This window comes from Salvia miltiorrhiza, chromosome 3, assembly GCF_028751815.1.
Source record: "Salvia miltiorrhiza cultivar Shanhuang (shh) chromosome 3, IMPLAD_Smil_shh, whole genome shotgun sequence".
Taxonomy (NCBI): domain Eukaryota; kingdom Viridiplantae; phylum Streptophyta; class Magnoliopsida; order Lamiales; family Lamiaceae; genus Salvia; species Salvia miltiorrhiza.
Window position 1 is genome coordinate 57689338 of NC_080389.1, and position 18899 is coordinate 57708236.

The 18899-nt window shown below is 36.3% G+C and overlaps 2 protein-coding genes and 2 non-coding genes across 5 annotated transcripts; 1 reads left to right on the top strand and 3 right to left on the bottom strand.

Annotated features, from left to right (window-relative positions):
- The first annotated feature begins 7033 nt into the window (after window positions 1–7033).
- On the top strand, window positions 7034–10382 carry LOC131014690 (luminal-binding protein 5). The gene is made up of 8 exons (XM_057942743.1): window positions 7034–7190; window positions 7701–7968; window positions 8057–8271; window positions 8351–8593; window positions 8726–9205; window positions 9284–9438; window positions 9531–9613; window positions 9695–10382. Exons 1-8 carry the CDS (start codon window positions 7133–7135, stop codon window positions 10179–10181), a joined length of 1989 nt encoding a protein of 662 aa, XP_057798726.1. The 5' UTR covers window positions 7034–7132; the 3' UTR covers window positions 10182–10382.
- A 188-nt stretch (window positions 10383–10570) lies between these two features.
- On the bottom strand, window positions 10571–14280 carry LOC131014715 (acyl-CoA-binding domain-containing protein 1). Of its 2 annotated transcripts, none has more exons than XM_057942782.1 (6): window positions 13551–14280; window positions 12777–12882; window positions 12561–12676; window positions 11985–12076; window positions 11557–11654; window positions 10571–10976 (listed from the first exon to the last, which is right to left on the bottom strand). In XM_057942782.1, exons 1-6 carry the CDS (start codon window positions 14021–14023, stop codon window positions 10797–10799), a joined length of 1065 nt encoding a protein of 354 aa, XP_057798765.1. In that variant the 5' UTR covers window positions 14024–14280; the 3' UTR covers window positions 10571–10796. The 2 variants fall into 2 exon arrangements, with proteins under 2 accessions (XP_057798765.1, XP_057798766.1); XM_057942783.1 differs by having other exon boundaries at window positions 12561–12673; window positions 13551–14273.
- Window positions 14281–15581: 1301 nt separating this feature from the next.
- TRNAG-CCC (transfer RNA glycine (anticodon CCC)) lies at window positions 15582–15652 on the bottom strand. Its single transcript has one exon. It is a non-coding gene; the product is annotated as a tRNA-Gly (tRNA).
- A 1724-nt stretch (window positions 15653–17376) lies between these two features.
- Window positions 17377–17447, bottom strand: TRNAG-CCC (transfer RNA glycine (anticodon CCC)). Its single transcript has one exon. It is a non-coding gene; the product is annotated as a tRNA-Gly (tRNA).
- Between the last annotated feature and the right edge of the window lie 1452 nt (window positions 17448–18899).

Below are 18899 nucleotides of genomic sequence, written 5' to 3' on the forward strand. Positions count from 1 at the left end.
GCTATTTTTTTTAAGAAATAGTACTAAATAAAAGGTTAGCAATTTTAATTTATTTTAAATTGTTGTGGGGAAAGAACCTCCTAAATCCCCACATATCGTGATCAATTTCTTCTTGAATGAATTTTTGCGTTCAGAACATTCATGCGACGATAATATTCTCGGTAAAAAAATCAATAATGTTATTTAGATAAAATTATATGTCCGGACAAAATATGGTTAAATACTTTAAAAAATAAATTTATTTAAATTTTTTAGTTCAAAATAAAAAAGAATTTAGTTAGTTTTATTGTTTTCTCCACAATGTAGATTTTTTGTAATTTTGTACTTACCTTTTTAATTTTTATTATTTTTAAAGTACAAAAACTGCAAAAAATAATAAAAATGATCATATTAATTATTTTTAAATTTATTTAAAGTACAAAAACTAACTAAATTATTTTTAAATTTGAAACAAAATTTTTGGTTCAAAATCCATAATGTTAAATTAAAAAATACGTACATAAGAAAGAGTGAGAAGTTTCGGATTTTAGTCACAATAATTTCTCCCCTCCCCTTCCACATATATATACATCAATATTCTCAAACAAACTAGTATTTAATTAATCGCAGTGGGCCTCAATTGCCGCAAGGCTCAAAGCTCCGGCGCGAGAAGAAATGGGGTGAATGCGGGAGTTCTGTTGGGTCCTATGCTCCATGAAGCAGGGAATTGTTTTATTTGATGTTTTAATTAGCTTTTAATTTCTGTGACGATTTGTGGCTACAGTTGAATCATATCTTTTACATGGTTTGGCGCGAGTGCCTTGTAACAATTCAGGGCATGTTTTTTACTAGATTATGTATTATGCAGCTTGCCATTATGCTAATCTGATATTAAAGTTATCTAATCAACATTACATCATCCCTTTTTCCTCTCTGAAGTGGAAAAGTAATTTCAAATTTAATTTATCAATCATAAATGCCATGATGATATTCTCGGGGAGTAAGTAGTGCACCGCCACTTGCATTCATTAAGTAAAACCTGAAAATGAATTAATAACGCATTACCTACCAAAAACATAAGAGACTCGAGCATTACCTTCAAGATTTGCTATAAATTATGACTTATACCATGGAAAGTATGCAGCCAAAAATCAGAAAAATGATGAAGCTCTCTGAAATTCACGAACAAGACTTCTTCTTTTACGACCTCAAATGGGATACGACGATGGATACAAAGCTTCTCGACATCATGCTCGAGCACAAGGAAAAATGACACGCAACCCCGGTACACAAATCACCTCATGTTCATGTTGAAGCCATAACAATCCTCAACCAAACCTCCAGCAAACTCCTTACCTTAATGGACGTCGAGAAACGCACAAAATTTCTCCATGGACGTTTTTCGTGCTTCAAGCGCATCATGAGTATGCCGGAAACACATTGGGACCAACATGCCAATTGCATCATTGCAGCTAAGAATGTTTGGGTAAAGATAATCAAGGTAAGATCTCTCGTCATCATATTTATCTAGACACATCTCATTCGCCCCTTATCTAAACTTTTTGTATATTTTGTTGCGTGTTAGGAGGCCAATTTTGCAGCTGCCTACTACTATCACGGAGAGCTGGATCATCTAAAAATGTTAAATCTCTTTGACACCGCCGCGATCAAAATAGAACCATCTCATACCGTTATCATCATCAGTGACTCTGTCCCAGAGTAGGGCAAGGCTGTGAACGTTACTTATGATATTTCCTCAGATGATTATGTCACTTCTCCCTCGTTGGTGGATGCCATTAGAGTGAACAAGAAACTATTCCACGACGACAACGATGCTCACTCAACAACACAGCCTACAGACACTACACCACCGCGCACTGGATGGAAGTATCCTCCAAGGAACGTCTTTCCAATGATGCCCAAGGACTTGGGTGGGGTGTCCAAGGAAGCCGAGGGCAGTTCTTGTGGGTCATGCAACCCTTTCAAGTAGTGGTGATATGTAGCCTTTTGTTTTGATGGGCATGGAGATGTAATGGTAGTTTGTTAAGATCTTTTTGTTTTGTGTTAGGAATTAGTAGCACTTAATCCCTTGTTTCTGTAACCATGCAGCCTCCAGTCTCATTCCCTTTTGTATTAGCCCATCATGTTTAAAATATAAACTAGCATCATCTTAACCCTGTGATTGTTTATGCGTTGAACTGATTTCATAGATAGGAAACACAAGCAAGGGATATTTCGAATAGACAAACTAGTATAATATCATATTACTATAGGCTGAAAGAGCATCACAATATTTACAAACTAGTAACAACAAAATATGGTTTTAGCTGCGCTCTATCAAGTTTCCAAATGGTGTAACAAAGACAATAAGAAAATAATTAACATCAAGTTAGACACCATCAGTTACTTCAACAATTTATAAGCAGATTCACCGATCAGATAAGAGTTTTCAAAAGGGATGGACTTGAGAGCAAATAAGAGTTTTAAAAAATGATGGACTTGAGAGCATTCAGAATACTTCAAAAGCTGAGACTTGACTTCGAGCGAATCACTTATTCCCCAATTGAAGGAGACGCATCACATACAACGCCCTTGCATCCTCTGGAAGACACATGAAGAATTCTAGTTGCTCCACCTTGAATGCAAGAAGCTCGCAGGCGTCGAACTTGTCGTTCATCGAAAGCCCCAACATCCTATTCAAATGCTCATAAGCCTCATTCCTCACATTGGCCAAGTCAAATTCGTATCTGATTCGACTTGCAAGTATCTCCAGCCTCTTATCAGTCGTGCGATTGATCCCACCAAAGAGTGCGTACACATCTTCAAGTCCATCCCCATTCTTGCGTTTCTTACTTGTCCCTCGAACTTTCCAAGTTGCTTTCAAGTCCATATATGAATTTTAAGTTATTAAAAATATTCAAATGATAAAGTTCTCTCTATCTCTCTCTCTCTCTCTATATATATATATATATATATATATAGAGAGAGAGAGAGAGAGAGAGGGGAGAGAGAGAGAGAGATAGATGAATTAGAATCTCATAACAAGTTTAAATTGTTATTTATTTATGTAATCGATATCTATTTATCAAATTTTATCCATAGTATATTCTCTGTTGAAGAGATAATGACTTAAATTGTAGATATCTATTTATCAAATTTTATCCATAGTATATTCTCTATTGAAGAGATAATGACTTAAATTGTAGATATAGCGTAACATATACATGTTTAAATATTTTAGTTAAAAACTTTTAGTTTTAAATTGTATTATTTCAATGATTGAAGAAACGACTAATTATACTTAATATTCATGTATGTATTTAAATTAAGTGATTGTGAAATTTTATTTAAATATTTTTAACAAATTTATTTATTTTTATTGTAATTATATGGAGTATTTTTTTATGTGATAATTGAGTTAATATTAATTTATATAATAATATTTCTCGTGCATTACACGCAAGTGCAAAGGTTAATTGTATTAAACTTGTTATAGGAGCATTAAAATCAAAATAAGCATTAACTATGGAAGGTGACGCATTAAATCTTAAACTAAATAAATATAATAACTGATACTCAAACACTTGAGTTTGTCCTCCAAAGATAACACATAATTTGTTGTAGAAATTCAAAACCGTTTAATATAATCGTTAAAACACTTACGTAATCTTAATTGTTTATTTTACTATTAGTTGTAAATGACGTAATGTAAAATTATGACGTGTGATTTCAAATTATAGCTTTCTCATTTTCAGTTGTCGGATTGGCGTTTAATCCATTTGATACACATTGATTTGGAAATTGACATTTTGATACACATTGATTTGGAAATTGACATTGATTATGTGCTAAAGTGTGATAGTCGAAAAATTAAATGACCTATGGCTGTATATTATACTCCATATGGATGCAATTAATTCCTTTACATTCTTCATTTACTTCGATCTCTATCGCCACTGGTCTAGGGATGGCAACGGGCCGAATCTGGCCAATACCAGATCCAGATCCGGATCCAGATCCGCGGATCTGAAAATTTTGGATCCAGATCCAGATCCGTCAGATCCGCGGGTCCAGATCCATGGATCTACTATTTTCAAATTAAATTCAAAAATAAATTCACAAAATGGAGATATAAATCCACTCAAAACAAACCTAACATCATGAACAAATGTAAAGCAGCACTAGACTTAAAACTCAAAGCACACATAAATCATACTTTATACGATTAGATTTGACTTATACTCAAAGCACACATAAATCATTTCCCCATTCACAAAGATTCGAAAACAGTATGGAACAGAGAGAAACTTGCAGTATACAAGTAGAAGAAAAATAAAATAAAAAGGATTCTGCCGAACTGGAGAAGGTGGTGGAGTCTGGCGGCGACCGGACGCAGGCGGCGGCCGGAGATGGAGATGGGCAGCACGAAGAGTCGACCGACGAACTGGAGAAGGTCTGAAGGTGGCGGATGAACCGGAGAAGGTCCCCGCCTTCGTCGGCTGCGGGCGGGCGAACTGGTGAGGCGATGGGCGGCGAACTGGTAAGGCGGCGGGCGAACTGGTGAGGCGGTGGGCGGCGGGCGTCGGCCGGGCGAGGGATTGAGGGAGAGTGACTGAAGCGGCGGGTGAGGGAGATTGGGAGAGGAACCGAGAGAGGTTAGAGGGAGAATTATAATTGGAAACTAAGGTTTTAATTTTTAAAGTTATTCTAATTTCTCTATTATTTTTAATTTTTAATATATATAATATTATTAATAAAATAAATATAAAAAATAAATAATATATTTTAAATAAAATCGGGTCCACGGGTCGGATCTGGGTCGGATCCGGATCTCAAATTTTAAGATCCAGATCCGTTTTATAAAATTAGATCCAGATCCACGGATCCAAAAAATTGAGATCCAGATCCGTATCTGGACCGGGTCCAGGATCCACTGCCATCCCTACACTGGTCCACATGAATAGCCACACTATTTTGCTTATAAATAGTTATGAAAAGTGTATCAACAAATATTATTGGCTGTTGTGCTTTCATTTTCTAATATTCATAGAAGGGGCTTTCAACCCTCATATGATTCCAAATCTAAAAAATTCATCCCCTATATAAGAAATTAAATTTCAAAAGGTCGGCAAGAACAAGCAAAATGTGTTGGGGGATATTTAATTTTAGTGATTTGATTGGGTTGTGAATATATATATGAGTATCTAATGTATATGACTCGATTTTCACATTAGAGTTATATAACTTTTATTGTCAACGATAAAAAAATCAAATATTTAATGGAATCTAACTATAATAATTAAAGTTGATAATGATAGTTGTTTGAATAAACGTAAGTTTTTGCAGTCAATAATGTGAAATAACGAACGATAAAAAAATGAAATAACTAATGAAATCCAACCACAATAGTTAAAGCTGACAAAAATAACTAATTGAATGGACAAAAGCTTTGGTAGTCAGTAATTAATGTTGAATAATCAAATAAACAAAATGGAAATAATAAGTGGAATCCAACTACAATAATTAAAGTCGAGATTATGGGGCTGGTAAACCGGTCGGTTCGGTTTTAACCGAACCGATTTACCAGTTAATCGGAACCGATTAAGGGCCATTTCCCTAACCGATAACCGAACCGATTATTGGACCGGTTAACCGATTAATCGGGCCGGTTAACTGGACCGGTTAATCGGTTAACCGATCAAACCGATTAATCCACGATTTCTCAATTTGTCCGAATTTAACCAGTTAATTCGGTTAACCAGTTTTTATTTAAAGAAAATTCAAATTTGTAGAATGTGTTCAATAGGATTTGAACTCTTAACCTTTGAAAGAAAGAATAAGGTCGTATCCACTGCACCAACTCATAACTTATAATAATTTAGAACAAAATTTTTGTTATAGATACTTGAAATATTAATGTATTATTTAAATTAAAATATTAAAATATAAATTAATTAATTTAATATAAAATAAACCGGTTAATCGGTTTAACCGGTTAACCGACCGGTTAATCGGTTTAACCGGTTAACCGACCGGTTAAACCGATTAACCGATTAGTGATGAACACACTAACCGATAACCGAACCGAACCGGTAAAAACCGGTTATCGGTTAACCGAAAACCGGTTTTTTCGGTTCGGTTACGGTTAAAACCGATTAACCGGAACCGTTTTACCACCCCTAATGATAGCTAGTTAAATGGACAAAAGTTTTGACAGTCAATAATGTGGAATAGCGAATAGAAAAAAATTAAAATAATTAATGGTAATGGAATCCAACCACAATAAATAAAGCTGAAATGATAATTAGTTGAACGAAAAAAAAAATCAAGTCAATAATATGGAATAGCCAACGATACAAAATTGAAATAATTAGTGGAATCCATCACAATAATTAAAGATGACAATAATAACTAGTTGAGTAGACAAACAATTTTGCAATCAATAATGTGGAATAACCAACGATAAAAAAAATTGAAATGTATTAGTGGCTAATTGGATACACAATGATGGAAATTAAAATTACATACGTTAAAATAAAACAAATAAATTAAAAGTTGTTGAAAGTCAGGGTATTTTTATGTAAATATCTATAATTAATACGCTCACCCAAATTTATCGTTTTTATTTGTAACAATTACTTATTTAATTACTTATTACTTATCTATGTTAAGTGTTTGTGTTTCTGTAAAAGGCTGGAAGTTTCCAGACATGAGAAAGCGAAACTCGCGCAATGCACACAATTTAAATTGAAAAAAAAAATCGGCGATCAAAAGCGCTTTTAGTCATCCAACGGCCAGGATCATCCCAAGTCGCAAAAGAACCCTATTGGCCAGCACGTCCATGTTACTCGTTCTCATTGGTCCACATCATCAAAATTGCCACTAGAGTTCCATGCAGATGGCCCACGCAGGCCACAGTGACACAAATAGTCGAATTCAAACTACAAAACGCGAGTAAGAATGACGCATATTCGAGCGCTGATTGGGCCACGTAATCAAGGATGACGTATGAGACCAGCGCCAGAGTTATATATATTTGCGAACTCCTCATCAACGCTTCTTCAGATTCGTAACTACAAACAGAAAAGGAAAAACAAACGGAGCAAATAGGTGAAAGGCGAACTGTACTTGTAGATTGTTGAGCTTCGCAGCAATGGCTGGTGCGTGGGAGCGACGCGCATCCTCTGTCGTCTTCGCCTTCGTTCTGATCGGTGAGTATTTAGTGTGCGGATATTTTTTTTCTGTTGCAGCTGAAATATTTGCATTTTTTTAGTCCGTAGATGGATTGCTTGATTTCTTGCATTTTATGCATTTTTAAAAGCTTTTTTGTGTCACATTTCCGTTGAGGATGGGTTAGCTTTGTTTTGCCATTTTCGCTTTGCATGGCAATTGTGTCTCGTATTTTCGTCGAGAGTGATGATCCGTTTGTGAACAATTTCAGCTGATATATATATATTCTTTTGCTGTCGTCCAGTGCTCAACTATATTAGTACTCATTTCCTGTGTTTGTGTGGATGCAACTAATTCGCATTTTTTGTATGATCAAAGTTTCATTTGGTTAATAGGATTTAGATCTGCGATTTCCAGTCTGAAATTTCAGATAATTAACTCTGTTTCATTAGAAGGATAGATACACGGTGAAATGGTTACCGTGTTTTTTTTGCGATTTGTCGGGATAAATGTGTTGATGTGATATTTGATTTTTTTGAATTGTGAAACAGGCTGTTTTTTCGCATTTTCGATAGCCAAAGAGGAGGCTACCAAACTCGGGACAGTTATTGGGATAGACCTGGGTACAACTTATTCATGCGTTGGGGTTTACAAAAACGGACATGTTGAAATTATAGCAAACGATCAAGGTAACCGCATCACCCCATCATGGGTTGCGTTCACCGACAGTGAGAGGTTGATTGGTGAGGCTGCAAAGAATCAAGCAGCTGTTAATCCTGAGAGGACGATCTTCGATGTCAAGAGACTCATCGGAAGAAAGTAATTTCTCTTCTCTTCTAATCTTCCATTTATGTGATGGCGAATTATTGACAATTTCATGACTGTGTTAATTCTTGCTGATGAATAGGTTTGAGGATAAAGAAGTTCAAAGGGACATGAAGCTTGTCCCGTACAAGATTGTGAACAAGGACGGCAAGCCTTACATTGAAGTCAATGTGAAGGATGGTGAGAAAAAGGTCTTCAGCCCTGAGGAGATCAGCGCCATGATTTTGGTAAAGATGAAGGAGACAGCTGAGGCTTATCTTGGAAAGAAAGTTAAGGATGTTGTCGTCACCGTCCCTGGTATATTTTTTGGCCTGAATAACATTTAAGATTTGGATGTCGTTTCGTGGCTGATTTTTATGTATATTGTCATTTGCAGCTTACTTCAATGATGCTCAAAGGCAGGCCACCAAAGATGCTGGCACGATTGCTGGGCTGAATGTTGCGAGGATTATCAATGAACCAACTGCTGCAGCTTTTGCATACGGTTTGGACAAGAAAGGTGGTGAAAAGAACATTCTTGTGTTTGACCTTGGTGGTGGAACATTCGATGTCAGTATCTTGACCATTGATAATGGTGTTTTTGAGGTTCTTGCTACAAATGGAGACACTCACTTGGGAGGTAAAGATTGTTCTTTCTCTAATCCCAACTAATTATATACAATCAAGTAAAACCCTTGAAAAGATTGAATTTGATGATGCATTTCTGGTCCGATATAATGTATCTTATCGACATGTTTGGTTGTCGCTGCAGGTGAGGATTTTGATCAAAGAATCATGGAATACTTCATTAAGCTGGTGAAGAAGAAGCATGGAAAGGACATCAGCAAGGACAACAGGGCACTTGGAAAGTTGAGGAGGGAGTGTGAGCGTGCTAAGAGAGCCTTGAGTAGTCAGCACCAGGTCCGAGTGGAAATCGAGTCCCTCTTCGACGGAGTGGATTTCTCGGAGCCCCTAACCAGAGCCCGTTTCGAGGAATTGAACAATGATTTGTTCAGGAAAACCATGGGCCCTGTTAAGAAGGCTATGGACGATGCTGGTTTAGAGAAACGCCAGATCGATGAGATTGTCCTTGTTGGTGGAAGCACCAGGATTCCCAAGATTCAACAGCTACTCAAGGACTTTTTCGACGGCAAGGAACCTAACAAGGGTGTGAACCCCGACGAGGCTGTCGCTTTTGGCGCTGCTGTCCAAGGAGGAATCCTGAGCGGAGAGGGAGGTGATGAAACCAAAGGTAAGTAGTGGCTCTTTTCGTTGTTGCATTGCAGATTTTAGTTGGGAGTTAAGCTAAAACAAAACGCATTTGAATCAGATATTCTCCTATTGGATGTGGCTCCATTGACCCTCGGCATTGAAACTGTTGGAGGAGTGATGACGAAATTGATCCCAAGAAACGCTGTTATCCCAACCACGAAATCCCAAGTTTTCACCACTTACCAAGATCAACAAACCACCGTCACAATTCAGGTATAATTAGGTTCGATTCAGTCTTGTTAATTTGGATAGAAATAGGATTTTGTAAGCGAATCTTGACGATATTATGCTGTGGTGTGTAATAGGTTTTTGAGGGTGAAAGAAGTCTTACCAAGGACTGTAGGTTGCTCGGGAAGTTCGACTTGACTGGCATCCCACCGGCACCAAGGTTCGTCTCTCCCTCTCTCTACTAAGACTATCCCTATCCCAAAGGATTTATAATGACACAGTTTGTCTTGTTTGTGAACAGAGGGACCCCTCAGATCGAAGTCACCTTCGAGGTGGACGCCAATGGCATTCTGAACGTCAAGGCCCAAGACAAGGCCTCAGGGCGGTCGGAGAAGATCACGATCACCAACGACAAGGGCCGTCTCAGCCAGGAAGAGATCGAGCGGATGGTGAAGGAGGCGGAGGAGTTTGCTGACGAAGACAAGAAGGTGAAGGAGAGAATCGATGCTAGGAACAGCCTGGAGACGTACGTTTACAACATGAGGAACCAGATAAACGACAAGGACAAGCTGGCCGACAAGTTGGAGGCGGACGAGAAGGAGAAGGTGGAGGCGGCGACCAAGGAGGCGCTGGAGTGGATGGACGACAATCAGAACGCGGAGAAGGAGGAGTACGAGGAGAAGCTCAAGGAGGTAGAAGCTGTCTGCAATCCCATCATCACAGCAGTTTACCAGAGGTCAGGTGGTGCACCTGGTGGCTCCGCGGAGGAAGAACATGATGAACTGTAAAACATAGGTTTTTTATGGATGATGAGACGTAGTAGAGGTAGGACATGATACTCCAATTTTCATGGAGCTATTGTTTCCTTTTTTCGAGAAAGAAAGTTTTGATTACGTGAATTGTGATGCTCGGAGTAGTACAGCATATAAATAGGATTTAACGGTGTACGGAATATCTGAACAGTATATTAGAGATTAATACTTGATTCATACACTCATTCTACAACACCTGAAACGACAATTCGTACTAATTTTTCTGGTTGGTTTCTGCCTTCATTTAAAATCTCATAGTAATTTGTTTTCCAGTTACATTAACCTTTCAGGAAAGCATAATTAATAACCTTATCAAAATCTTAAAAGATGACTGCCAGAATGCAGAACAAAAGAAGACGAGGAAGGGCATGAATTGGATTAGCTTCAATTAAATCTATCCGCGACACAAAAACAAGGAATTGCACATGAGCCCCCAAAATTCCACCTACTCCAACTAGGCAAAGAACAAATTGAGGTCGGAACTTCAAAGTTTAGACACCAGCAGCAATCCATCAAGGCTGAAAATTTGCTTAATCCTTGAGATGGTTACGACAGAAGAATGTACACTGTGGAACCCTTGAATTGAGACAATCAGTCGGCCGCTTTAGTAACAAGCTCCAACCCTGACCACCTCGACTCACAAAGATCCCTTGGAGCATTTCCTTCGTCGTCTTTTACTTCTATGTCGGCACCATGTTTCACAAGTAACTCCGCAATGGCAGTTCTCTCACACACAGCAGCGTAATGCAAAGGGGTTTGACCTTCACCATCCTACAATAACACACGCAGTTAAACATTTCGCAAAACCAGCAATGCAGCTCTGTTCCAACAAAAAGTACTACTCTATTATTACTCTCAAAAACTACTCCATTATTTTATTTTTTCTGGCTGATGTAATAACTAAATAATAAATAGTCAAAGAAATCAGGTCAAAATTTGTTTAGTGTTTGAAGATTAGACAAGCATAATCACTTTATATCATTTTCCTAAATATACAAATACCAGCAGCATTAAGTGTAGCAGAAGTTCATTGTCAATAAGCACAACACAAAAATATGCCCGGTAATATCTACAGAATTCAGAGCTATCATCCAATCACATTACACCTGTGTAAATGTTAACAACCATTTTCTCAGAGCATATTTATTTTTTCAGAGACGAGTGGATATCTAATAACAGCCAGCTCAGAGCCCAAGATATATAACTAAAGGCCACCTTATAAGCTCTTCACAACATCTTTTCCGCATGAAATAGTAAATTTGATGTTGTGTCTTGGGAGGACATGCTATCTTTTCTTAGAAGAGCGAATGATTGTGAATATTTAATCACCAAATATACAATTCGCAACTACCTTAGCATTAACATCAGCGTTCTTGTTCAGAAGCAATGCAGTAATATTCAAATGGCCTCGATCTACAGCCCAGTGCAAAGGAGTGCGGCCCTCACTGTCTGCAAAAATTGGGAAAATTATATTATCCAAACAAATAAATTAACAATCATAGATCAAAAGGATCTATTTGTATGTTAGAAATGCAAGACACAGATTTTAATCTGACATGGATGGTATTGAATTTGCCGAACTGCAGTTTTTCCTTTTAACTCCCCGAAAACATAGTACAGATCCAAAGAAAATTGACAGCCTTAATTGTTTAAAAGTAAGAGTTCTCCTTCTCAAGGAGCAACTTAACGGACGGCAATCAGCGAACACCTTCTTATAACATGCCCACGAGAAAGGGAGAACATATAACAGGGGATTAAAGAATTTTGACATCTACAAACCTTTCAGGTTTAAGGGGACATCACTCTCAATGCACTTGACCAGGTTTCCTTCATCTCCTTCTCGGGCAAAAGCATGAATAGCATCCAATTTCCTTCAAAGAAAATAGAAAGATTAGATTCAAACAAATCATCCTCTCTGAATCATATTAATGAAGAAAAGAACTAGCAAACTAGTTTTATGTTTGCTAGTTCTATGTCCACACTCCATGCACAATTACCTCGATTCTATCTAACCCCAAGGACATATCTGAAACCATATACTAATTAAAATATCAGACAGGACGTATGTATTTTTCCAATTAGATTATGCATTATCCCAGTTACATGCAAGCGAGATTTGAAGAGTATTGTCGGAAGATATGCAGAGTGGATATATGGTTGGAACTCAGAACTTGATGACACAAGAATAAGTTAGATCCACAATTCAAAATCATCCCTAAAGTAAGGCATATAGTAAAAGATATAGGAGATTGCACCATAGAAGTCATGAAACATGTTGACAACTATACAGAGGATATAGTGAGATGATGCGAATGAAAGACATATAACATTAAATGAAATAGCTAGAACACTCACAAGTCAGTTCCCGATTCCTCTTCATAAACAAATGTACTAAAAACAGGTCCCATAGGTCCTCCTGCACCTCCCATAGATGTATCACTGGTACTTTCATCTTTCTTCTTCTGCTGCTGCTGTATGATGCATATAAATGCCAACAACAACAATGGTTAGGATCAGAATCAATATAGAACTCGGAGTACATAAAAAAGAGCTAAATGAATCTGGTCTCACAGTGGCAAGGCCAGAAGCCCAAGTGGGATATAACTCCGAAACAATGTCGATGTACTTCTCCATTGCTTCTTCAGGAGGCATAGCACCCAATTTCTGCCACGCTTGCCTAGCACACAAAAAGATAAATCTTTCAATGGGTCAGCCATAATATCTTAAACCTCAAAAGGCAGAGAAAACAAGCAAAGCAACATGAAGTAGAAAGCCATATGCCACTGCAAATTTCTAACTTTATACACAATCCTAAGAATGTACAATTCTTACAATAGAAACTGCAAGAAACATCTTCAGAATAGAATACAAATAAACAACGAATAAATACTTCCAATAGTGGCAAAATCATAAAAGCAAGATCTCACAATGAGGGAAGAAATCCCTGTAACAGATTTAAAACTCATGTCCCTATTAACCAGGAGATTCAGAACTGCACAATTCATGTGCCTTAAGAATAGGGAACCTCTTCTGTGATCACCAGTTATATTCATTAGGCTCTTTAAGAGGACTCACCACAGTGATGATGGGTTATCTTCTTTCGTCATTTAAATTCTCTACCAAAATGACTTGAACCTAAAGTTGGAAAAAAAATTCAGGCTTCATATCAAAGATTAACATGTTTCTGGGGCGACCAAATCCAAATCCAAATTCAAATCTACAATTTCTCAACAACAACTACAAGCCAAAACCACACATATTAAAATCTACAAAATATCAATAATAAATGAAAAATGTCTCAAATGAGAACCATGAAACTCGATTAGGAATAAAAATTATTTATACCATTTGGCACGAGCAGTCATTTTCAAGGCAGAAGGCTGGGGAGCCGAACACGGTCCCTCAGTCGCAATCTTATACAAGCTATAAAGCTGTAGCTGGACATCATTCGACACCTTCATCGCGGACCTGTCGGCAGCCGTGGCCGCAACAAACGCAGTGGCGGCACTGAAGATCTCATCCAATTCGGTGCTCTCAACGCCCTCCCAATCATCATCACTATCACTATGATCACTCGTCACCACGCTTTCATTCCCCGATACCGCACCTCCACGGATCAACGGCTCATTCTCATCCGAATTCCGAGCCGGAGAATCTGCGGCTCTCTCTTCAGCTTCAGGTTCGAGGGAATCAGCGCGCGTGATCCTCAGATTCTCGTCGCGGAAGGCGAATATAACAGAGAATAGCTTCGCGAGTAGGTACGAGAAGATGACTCCCAACAACACCGATTGAAGGAATTGGTGCCACTCCGCCGCCATCAATTCCCGATGAACCTCCCAAATGAAGAGAAAATTATGAAATTGCCCAGGGATGAATATAGGTTTCGTGAATAGCGAGAAAAGCAAAACCCTAGAAACAGGGGAAGTGGAATTTCTGAGATTTGTGCTATATTTCCCCTCAGTGCAATAAATGAAGTGAAAATTATGTAAGTGGCGGCGGCAAAGCCCAAGTAACTGTTTCCAGCTCGACTGCTATTGTCTATTGCCTGCAGCTTTCTTCCTGCAGTTCTTTGCAGTTTTCACCCTTTTTTTGTCCTTTTCCTTTTTATTTATTCTTTTATTTAGTAGTAGTATATATTTTCTCTGTCACATTTAACTTAATTTTATATATTCATTTTATGCTATATTAAATATAATTTTACTTACTTTTATGTTATATTCTTAAATAACTGTGTTAAAATAAATAGATTAAGTGAAATCAAACATAGTCAATATCTATATTTATATGAGTATAAGAGCATCCGCAATTAGCTTACTTGATAGCCTATTTGATAGTGAGTTGTGATATTGAGTAAGTAGTGCTGTATTGGGGTTACTTGATAGTCTACTTGATTTTTTTAATTTTTAAAGAGGAGAGATAGATTTTTCAAGAGGAGAAGAGAATTATAAAAAAAAAAAAAAAAAAAAATTACTCGTGCATACTCCAAGATTCGAGTAGCCCCTCCCTGCAACGCCATACTCGAGTGCACCTCTCTACTCGAGTAGGCGCTCGAGTAAGGGCGTTGCCAATGCTCTAAGAGTTCTTCCAAATAGTTTCACTTAAAATGCATTAATGGACTTTCAACTCATAACCTTTTTTTTCATGAATTTGCCTTCATTGAAATTTTCTGTTTTGTCAAAATCTTTTTCCTAGCGTCTCTTTTACTCCGACTGCATTATGCATTGTATTTAAGTGAAAACCCCCTTCCAAATTCTTTATATCTATAAAAGAAAAAAAGTTACTAACTATGTCCGATGAAAATCTAAATATTTTAATTTAAATGATACAAATCTTATATTTTAAGTAATTTTTTTATTCTTATATTATGATCAGAGTTCAACAACCATCATTTCTTTCTCCTAATTCCAAAGAAAAAGAAAGAAATTAAAACCTCCAATCTCCTAAAATCTCTCATATTAACTCTTTCTTCCTTTGTTGTAGCTAAAGTCACGCACCCAAAAGACAAAAACACTAAAACGAGAATCTAAGCAATTGTATAAAAACTAAAAATACACAACTACGGGAAATTGCACATTTACAAAACTATTTTTGAATATATTTATCTCAGTCAAAAACAAATATTAAAATAAGAATTTAAACCAGTGCAATCTCGTAAATCTCTCATACTTGTAGCTATCCTTAAATCTCACACACCAAAAAAGTATATACTATTAAAATAAGAATATAAGCAACTACATAAAAACTAAAAATACTCGACTAGGAGAAATTGCACATTTCCAAAACTGCTTTGGAATATATTTATCTCAGCCAATTCAAGGCTAAGGCACATTATAAAATCTCAAGAAATTCAGGCAAAACAAAAATTTTAAGGAAGATTGCGCATCCAGGGAATCGAACCCTGGTCAGTACCGTGGGAGGGTACTATGATACCACTACACCAGATGCGCTGTTTTTTAAGCAATTAAATAGCAAATTTAAGTATATACCTTCAATTAAAACTATACTTATGACCTAGGTTTAATGGTGTCAAACACGAGCTTTGGACTCATTTTAATTTTTTACAAACTTTGAAAGTAAGTATATATATCTCAAAAGGAACACATCGTTGTCATGAAAATCACGTCCATCATGCATGTGAAGATGCATGCTTCGCCCATGGCAGAATGTTGTAGCCACATATTACGCGCAACTGTATCGCTATTTTACTCTTTAATTGTCAGGTATTAATAATATATATCAATCAGAAATGTTCGTTGTCGTGAAAATCACATTCATGGAATGTAATATGTATCTTCAGAAACTCATGTGAATAGAGATGTGATTATAGTTTTTTTTTTGAAAGGGAAAGATCTCTATTAAATTAAAGATCCCGAGCAGCAATATCCAAGAGCCAAGCCGGAAAACTTGCCTCCCAGTCCCAGATCATTACACCAGACGAAACCGCGACAAAATTTGCCGAACAATGAGCCACTCTATTGGCTTCTCTACGAACATGACGAAAATCACTAACAATACGCTCCTTAGCAATGACGAACACCTCAAACAAATCATCACTTAGGGAATCCATACCTTTAAACTCCTCATTAACAACATGTATCGCGAGCAAGGAGAAATAAGTTGATTTACTGTATTTATAGTACGGAGTATATATTAATTTAATTTTTGACAGTAAATCCAAAAAATAATTATATAATAATTCACTACCAAAAGAAATTATTTGAATATACACCGTAACTATTATAGTTAAAATAATATATATATATATAATTAAAAATTATTTTAATTAGGTTTAGTTATACCTGAAAAAGAAAACAAATCATTATATATGGGACAATCCAATAAAAAATCCAAACCATCAATATTGAAATGCAGAGAGTAATAAATTCAAACTAGCTAGAACATTTGACAGACTGCATAAGGATGGTGGCAAATGCCAGCTCCTAAAAAGAAATAAGGAGCTAAGGAACTAGAGCTGGAAGCTATTGTTGCAAATTGTCATGTTGGCACCTTGACCTTGGATGCTAAAGATAGAACCCAACTTCATGCGCAGCAAAAGAGAAAATGGTGGCTAACAACTGAAAAATAATGGCTAAATTTTAGTATTTTCATTTATATATAATCATATTAAATTAAACATTGTCACACATTATAATTGATACTTCACTTAATAACAAATGAAAATTAGTCAATTCTGACTTGTACCTCAACTTTCAGTTGTTAAAAATATTTGTTGTGTGCAAAATTAGAAAGAAATGAAAGTTCATGTATTTAAAAGCAGAATTTTAAGTTCGTGTTCAAAACTAGAAATGTCAACGTGTATGAAAATTCAAGTATTTTAACGTTATTACTCTTTTTTTATTATATTTATATATATAATAATTGAATTGGTATCAATTATATAAAAATATTTTTTATGTATTGCACGATGTGCACATGCTAATATTTATTTTTGTAAGTTTATTAATGCATAGATAGGTTTACAAAAATTAATAAATTCAAATTCTTGATGTAGCATTGATGCAACACCACCTACACAAAATATAAGTGGCACGATTCTAAGATAACTGATGAATATGGCATTTAAAATAAACTACTGTAAACTTTCGTTTAATATGGGTATAGATAGATTGTAGTATTATTTTGTGATTGATAAAAGAAAGTTAAAATGAAATGCGCATCCAGGGAATCGAACCCTGGTCAGTACCGTGGGAGGGTACTATGATACCACTACACCAGATGCGCTACTTATCTTCTATATTTTTGTCATATTATACAGACTTATTGTAACAGTATTAAATAATTTTAAGGTTAACTTAGATTAGATGCTTCTAAGAATTTGTTCCAAAAAAAAAATGCTTCTAAAAATTTCATTTTACGTAAGAGAAATTTGATTAAAATTTATATATTGCATAATCCCTTGTGTAAATATATTGGCCATGGAGTTTCTCACATCCAAGATTGAGAATTTTCCCACATATTATGTAAAATTCAATTTAAATCATTAATCTTTATATAATTTCATTTTTATTTTATTTAGTTATTCTTACATGAACCACTTCTATATACTATGGTACTTTGAAAGTGAAGATTTTTACCTTAATGTCCATACAAACAATCTATTGTACATAGTTATATTTAATTACTCTTTTAGACATGCAGCAATACAAATAAATAAAATAAACAAGGCGGCCCTGAAAAAAGGATGAAATTTAAAATTTTGAAGGTGATGGTGGAGTAGCATGATCATGGCTCAAATTATTTTATTTTATTTTTTATTATTGAAATATTAGTTTTTCTTAGAGCCAAATATGTCTTAAGTGTTTTTTTTAAGATAAAAATATGACTTAAGTGTTGAATTGTGATCGTTCAATCATTTTATTTTATGTATTGAAAGATTAGTGTGTGACTATTATATTTCCAAATAAAAAAGTGAAAATGAAAAATGAAAAGCAATAAAGAATAAAAAGAAAAAAAGAAATAAGAAAAGGCTACTTGACTAAGTCGGAGTCGGAGTCGGAGATTTCAAATTTGTAATCAAAACCTAATTTTGGTAAATTCCTCTTGCTCTAAATCCAGCTCCCTCAATTCCACCGATCGATCAACAATCCAACCCATCGAATTCAACGACAAAATTTGAAGAATCAATGGAGAATGAGAACGGGTCATACTACGACAAAGTCGACGGCCTCGCGCGGTGGGTCGGCATGAGCGTCGCGGCGGCGTTCTTCGCCTCTCTCGAGCGCTGCTCCTGCGTCAACCTAACCACTTTCGACACCGACGACGACGATGAAGAGGAGGAGGCCAAAGATCGCCCCCTCATGCTTACCTCCTACCCTTCCTTCAGTTCCACCACTTCTTCTTTCGCCGCCCCCAATAATCCCGTTGTCAATTTGAAAAACCCTCCCACCGCCGTTGAGAATCTGCCGGTCTGATCGCCTCGACGATGACCATTTTCTAGATGATCGGTAAACGATTGCATTTTTTCTGCCCCCTCATGTTTTGATTTGATGTATTTGGGTATTTTGTTGTGTTAATCATTGAAATTTGGAATTTATTGCGGAAATTAGAGAAATGTTTGTGGGATTGAAGAAGTGAAGTTTGTTATTGACGGTATCTAGTATCAAATTGTGATTTTACTAATGTAAAGCATTCTAGTATGTGATCCATGCCTGAAGTTGCCCCATTGATTAGTAA